At 42.2% G+C, this 6,704-nt stretch overlaps 1 protein-coding gene across 1 annotated transcript in view; it reads left to right on the top strand.

Annotated features, from left to right (window-relative positions):
• Positions 1-6,330, top strand: part of LOC107703938 (zinc finger protein basonuclin-2-like) — a 9,772-nt gene extending 3,442 nt beyond the window's left edge. The window contains exons 2-5 of the mRNA XM_016506748.1: positions 171-273; positions 1,207-1,442; positions 2,061-3,763; positions 3,958-6,330. Coding sequence (XP_016362234.1) covers positions 171-273; positions 1,207-1,442; positions 2,061-3,763; positions 3,958-4,552 — 2,637 coding nt within the window. The 3' untranslated portion in view covers positions 4,553-6,330. The remainder of the gene's footprint in view (positions 1-170; positions 274-1,206; positions 1,443-2,060; positions 3,764-3,957) is intronic.
• Positions 6,331-6,704: the final 374 nt, after the last annotated feature.

Below are 6,704 nucleotides of genomic sequence, written 5' to 3'. Positions count from 1 at the left end.
CACACACACACACACACACACACACACACACACACACACACACACACAAGCGTATTTAAAAGTGAATGTATGAAACTTTGCATATCAGATAGAAGATGGGCTATTTGTGATGAATAAATGCGTGGACTGTATTAAAGCTCAGTGACATTATGACTGTGTGTGTTTGACAGGCTATTTGCTGCACGGTGGTGAACTGTAACTGTGACAGTTTCAAACCTGGTAAACTGAGGCGGCGTCTCTGTGAGCACTGCAGGCACGGCTGGGTCGCCCATGGTGAGTTTCACATTCTAAACAATATTACATTTCACACAAACATTCACACAACTTCAGACCACATTTAACACTCTTAACAGTTGTCTGTTTCTCTCTCTTTCGACTCTCTGTCCCTTCTCCTATTGAACGGCACTTTAAATGAGTATTCTGGGTTCAATTCAAGTTAAGTTCAATTGATTAATTATGTTGATGTTTTCTTTAAAAAATTTGTGTTACACTGAATGAGGCATAATTATATCGACAAGACAGTGCATGTTAAGATGATTTTATTTTTTTAGAAATGCTTACTAACCTTTTTTGTGAAGATTTAAATCCAATGTTACAAACTGGGTTCCATGACAATTTAATGCCTAAAACAACCATCAAAATTATGAGCTCAAATAACACAACTTGCAACATAAGAATTGAAGTGCTTTTATAAAATAAGCTTCACATTTCTGCTTTTAAATCCTGACAATTTTTTCCCACATTTATTTCCATAGTAAATGCCTCCTTTGTTTTTGCGCTTTTCTTTAAAGAAAAAGAGGGACAAGTCAGAAAAAAATGTTTTGTCGTGATAATCAACATTCTTTCAATTGGTATAATAAAATATGAATAAATATAAATAAACAAATAAATCATTCAATACTAAATCAGTCTAAATTAATATTGCCTTTCTTTTTTGTTGTAATCGTTGTTTTACATTTACAATATTGTCTGTAAATTCTCATCCACAAAAGCAAATCTATTAAAGCACACTTTTATTACAATGCATATGCAACATGAAGAATTCTTTTAAAATGTATAAAAATGCACACGTAAAGTCACTTAAAAAAAACAACAACAACAGATACGTACATTCAGATATGAATGACAGAAATGCTTTCATGAAACATATAGAGATGCTTTGCTGATTTCTGCATGTAAACCAGTGTCTGTTTTGCTGAATTGTAGCTCTGAGTAAGCTGAAGGTTCATCACATGTACCAAGGAAGCCAGGTGGAGATTGTTCACTCCAATGTGGTATTTGACATCTGTAGTCTGATGCTTTATGGGACTCAGGCGATTCCAGTGCGTCTTAAGATCTTGCTGGACCGACTCTTCAGTGTCCTTAAGCAGGAGGAGGTTATTCAGATCCTAAATGCACTGGACTGGACTCTCCAGGACTACATCCGCGGTTACGTCCTTCAGGTGAGCTGCTGTCGATCTGATCCTTTTACTTGACTCACACTGACCTGACATGCAGAAAAACACACTTCAGTTTGAGATGGATAATTACAGTTTTGTCACATTTTTCCTTAAAAATCCAGTAGTGAGCCACTGAGGTTTCTTCGTTCTATTTGCTTATCAAGTATTCAGGTGGTTGAATTAAATTCATGGTAGTTCCTCTAGTGGAGAATGTATAGTTAAAGCCTCTTCAGACCTCCAGGTGAATGTTGTATGATGAAATATTTATTTTGGTTACAACATGAAGCTGCTGCATGATTTTCAAAGCCTGCTGGCACTCAAGAGTAATTATAGGCGGACTGAAAGACTTGCCTGACTCCCCTCTGATCTCTCCCCTCCCCTCCTACTTCGACAGGGAAACCCACATCATCTAAATGAAGAAAAATTATGCTCCAGAATGAATCGCTGTGCTGCAGTAATTAGACCTCTCAAGTCCACATGCATTAGATGTATGGATGACTTGTTATTTAGTAACTCTGTCAATCTGTCAGAAGTTATGGAGTATTTTAGGGCCCAAGTGTAGAACATTTCTTAGCTTAGAATTCATAATGCAAATGATATTCCTTGTGTGTATGTGTCTAGGATGTGACCAGTAAGGTATTGGACCGCTGGGCCATAATGACCTTTGAAGAGGAGATCATTACGCTGCAGCAATTCCTGCGCTTCGGAGAGACCAAGTCCATCGTGGAGCTCATGGCGCTGCAGGATAAGGAGGGACAGGCAGTCGTAGTTCCAACCACAAGGACCAATTCTGACATCCGCAGCTTCATCGAAAGCAGTATGCAGCGCTCTGTGCGGCTGCCGGCTAAAGCAGAATCACCCAATTGCAGTAACGGACACCATTTTGAAACACTAGTCAACAGTATGGCCCTCATGCTGCCACTGCAACTGCTGAATTCTGTTCCGGCACCATTACTGTGCTCCAGTACTGATTCTAGCCACCAGGAGGCACAGACGAGACAGGAGAAATCCGAAGTGAGCCTTGATGGCGCTGGCCCGTTTGACTCCGGCCCCATGAGAGTAGAGGTGCTGCTGGACACCGAATCTCCAAAGATGGAGTCAGAAGAGTTTAACATGAGTGGAAACTCCTCTCCCTCCTCACCTTGCACGCCCTCCAATACTTCTGAAATCACACACATGTCTCCTGAGAACAAGGTGCAGTGTGCAGAGAGGAGCGGATCCTTGAAGAAGGGTCGCGTGTTCTGCAGTGCCTGCGAGAAGACCTTCTACGACAAAGGCACTCTGAAGATACACTACAACGCCGTTCATCTGAAGATCAAACACAAGTGCACCATCGAGGGCTGCAACATGGTCTTCAGCTCCTTACGGAGTCGGAACAGGCACAGTGCGAACCCGAACCCGCGGCTGCACATGCCCATTAACCGCAATAATCGTGACAAGGACCTGCGGGGTGGTCTGAGCCCAAGGCAGGAGGACGGAGCCGAGGGTGAGAAGAGAGATTTTGCTGCCATCTCAGAGAGCAGGACCATCTCAAGTTTCATCATCCGCAACTCAGAGCACAAGCTCCACGGCTCTTTATCCAGCATGAGCCAGAGTGGCATCCTCTTTCCCAATCTAAAGACTGTGCAGCCCGTGCTTCCCTTTTATCGGAGCCTGGTGACCCCGGCCGAGCTGGCTCATACGCCGGGCAGCCTGCCCTCTCTCCCGCTTCTGTCTTCCTCGGTGCCCATGAGCAGCAGTCACATGCAGACCGTGCCCAAGAAGAAGTCTAGAAAGTCCAGCATGCCTATCAAAATCGAGAAGGACGAGCTGACGGCGGAGGGTTTTTCCGAGGAGGAGACTCCAGCCCTTAGCCCCTGTACAGACACAGTTAGCAGCATGGGGCACGAACCTGTGGACTGTGGCTTTCGATTCGGCCCCGACTCACAGGACACAGAATGGGACAAACTGATTCAGGGGGACAGTCGTATTGTCTCACTGTCGTCTACTTCTTTCTTTCACACTAAACAGAATGATGAGAAAGAAAGGGAGTCATCAAAATGTGACGAACCAGCATGCAGTTCGCGGCCAGACCAGCTCTGTGGCCACCGACCAGCCCATTTCACACACAGCAGTGAAAACTTTGCAGACAGCTGCAGTGACCCAGAGACCCTATGTCCAGATGATAAAGACGAGCAGGCGCACCCGTGTGAGATCTGCAGTAAGACATTTAAAAACCCTTACAGTGTCAAAATGCATTATCGAAACGTGCACTTAAAGGAGATGCACATTTGCACTGTGGATGGCTGCAATGCTGCTTTTCCGTCCCGTCGCAGCAGAGACAGGTAAAATGGTTAAGCTTGAGGGAAATGAATGTGTGTGTAATACGTTACACCAAGCAGTTTTTTAAAAGCAAATGACAGTTTTTGTGTTGTTGTATTAGGACTAAGAGTTTGAGGATTGCCTTAATACATGCAAAATAGTTAAAAACAAAAGCATGTTGTTTTCTCTTCAAACATTTTTGCTTTTAATTCTCTAGACACAGTGCAAACCTGAATCTGCACCACAGGCTGTTGACCAAAGATAATTCAGGAACATCTTCTCTCTGCAAAGAGGATCCAGACTTCCCTCACAAAGAGCCCTTCAGCCAGATGTTTGTCATCCTCAAAGAGAGTCACCGTACGGGCCTCGTCTTCCCCATGAGTAAATCGCTGGAGAGAGCATCTGAGCCAGTAGAGGGCACTGTGCAGAATGAAGCGGTGCTGGACCTGAGCACCAGAGGAAGCGCCCATTCGTCCTGGGACTCAGACGTGGGCAGTGAGAAAGGGCTCCCTCTAGAGGACAGTGAAGAGAGCTGCGATGGGCTGAGCGTTGGAGCGGCCGCGTCTCCACCTTGCCTCAGTCAGCAGACGAACGGTTCGTCGCCCATCATCTGCCATCTCTGTCAGAAAGTTTACAGCAACAAAGGCACATTCAGGGCTCATTACAAAACGGTGCACCTTCGGCTTCTTCACAAGTGCAAAGTTCCAGGGTGTGACACTACATTCTCCTCTGTTCGGAGCCGCAACAGACACAGTCAGAATCCAAATCTACACCGTAACCTTGCGATGAATACCTCCCTGAATCAAGAGTAGGGCACACACTCAGAGCCATATCTCTTAAATATACATAGTCAAAGATTTACTTCTAACAATTTGGGTTCAATAGCACTCCACTCTTTGCACTGCACAATCAAGCACAACTGGAAGGACACAATCATATTTATAATAAACCCAATGTCATTTACCTTTTTAATGTTGAGATATGTTTTTCATCTCTAATGTAATATCTACTTGACAAACATTCCTTATGTTTATTGATTTTTAAGAGCAGGACAGATGCCTAGAAAATGACTGAAGAAATGACAGAGCAAAAGATCGAAGAGACGAGAGATGCTCTCCACATGAGTCACACAAGAAACCACATACAGAATCATTTTAATCACCTTGAGAGATCCTTAAAACAATCAGTGCTGTTATACAGCCCCTCATTCTTTATCCAAAGCCACATAACAATCATGTTTTGTTTTCCTTCTCTGCACTTATTCATTGAGGGGACACATCCCTCCTCAGCATGAGATAGAGATAGAACATTGATACTGCATGACAGAGTCGACAGCAGATGAGAGAGTGACTGTTAGAAAGAGTGAGTGAGCACTACCAAGTGTTGCTGAGAGAGTGATGAGGAGCACGAGCCGTTTGAAGGTGCAGGACTCACGTTATCATGTGCTGCAATGAATTTTCTGGTAGTATATTTGTGTTTGCTTGCTGTTCAGATTTGTTTTTATCACAAAAGATTCAGTGAAGTTGATAGACTGTGTTGCTGTTTCAATCAATATGCTGTTTAAAGAGACTGTTGTGGTCCTGTTGAGTAAGTTATTGTGTGTACATTTTATTTGCAGGGGCCAAGCACCTGCAGTGTTGGATCATTTTCATATTCTGCTTGTGTTGGGGGATTCTGTGACGTCCCTGGACCAAATTTAGCTTATGTCTCTTAAACTGAATAGCATCAAACAGTTCAATCTTCACTTTTCTTTTGCTTGTAACTGTTCAACCATGCGGCATAGTAACACATTTTTGTGATAATGTTTATTTGGCAGGATTCCCTTTGTCTTCACACTGTCTTCTTGAAATCTGTCTCATTGTCTTAGTTATTTAAGTATGAATTATTTGCGTCTCAGTCATTTTGACGCTTAGATAACACTTAAATAATGTCCTATTGAATTGACTTGCCACTGTTGTGCTTGGCTCCTTCATTGCTGCTTTCAGCTATATTGTTATAGTTGTTATTAATGTGGAGACCAAAGATTCTTAATCCAGGACGGTGAAAAGCAGCATGAACAACAGAAGTGTCAGACTACACACATGGACACACCAGGGTCTTTGTGAATGCTGTAATTCACACATATGAAAGATTCAGTTAAGATTCAGTTTTCTAACACATTTTCATCAGTTTAAAGTGATATTGCTCTATAATATGTTTAATATTAGTACGGTCAAAGGATTGTACCAGTGAAGACTTAAGCTTAGGACAGCAGATGAGGACATACTGATGCACATAAAGCTGTCTGTGAATCAGAGCTGAACAAATCGAGTCTTACACTGGTTGAGCGATGAGGCTCCCACAAGCACACACAAACCCGTGGACATTTATTCTTTTAGCTTTGTTTTATGTGTAAAATATTTTGTAACCTGCCCCCTCCCCACCACCAGAAGTGTACACTGAAATGTGATGAGAAGGGTTGTCAGGATTCTAATACCAATCTAACCCACAATCATTTATTTGTGTTCTATAAAATCATTTTGTCTGTGTTAATAAACAGTATCAGTAAATGTTAATAAAATACTTTTATACATATACATATAGTCAAGCAGGGGGAAGAAATAAAATATACTTTTTTTTCTTTGTTTTTTTCTGAGCCAAGTGTGGTTTGACAATAATATATTGACAAACATAACATTCACAATCTTAAGTTTGACAAGGTCTGTGTTTCTTAGCCTGACATCAGACAAGTTTCTCAGACATTTGAGAAGATGCTGTGACCTCGTTGACTAAACATTTATGTATTTTGCAAACCTTTTTCATCTAAAGCAACATACAGGTTGGTTTTGTGTGTGTATTTGTCATTTGCACAGCTTACACTGGGTTCAGATATGACATACCTCATATATGACATACCTGTGATTAGGCTCAGATTACAGGGCATAAACAACAGACAGTATGTAAATGAAATGAAGTATAAAAAAA

Source organism: Sinocyclocheilus anshuiensis, unplaced genomic scaffold (assembly GCF_001515605.1).
Source record: "Sinocyclocheilus anshuiensis isolate Anshui unplaced genomic scaffold, SAMN03320099.WGS_v1.1 scaffold1059, whole genome shotgun sequence".
Taxonomy (NCBI): Eukaryota; Metazoa; Chordata; class Actinopteri; order Cypriniformes; family Cyprinidae; genus Sinocyclocheilus; species Sinocyclocheilus anshuiensis.
The sequence above is the reverse complement of the archived record's forward strand: the minus strand, read 5'-3'. Positions and strand labels throughout refer to the sequence as shown.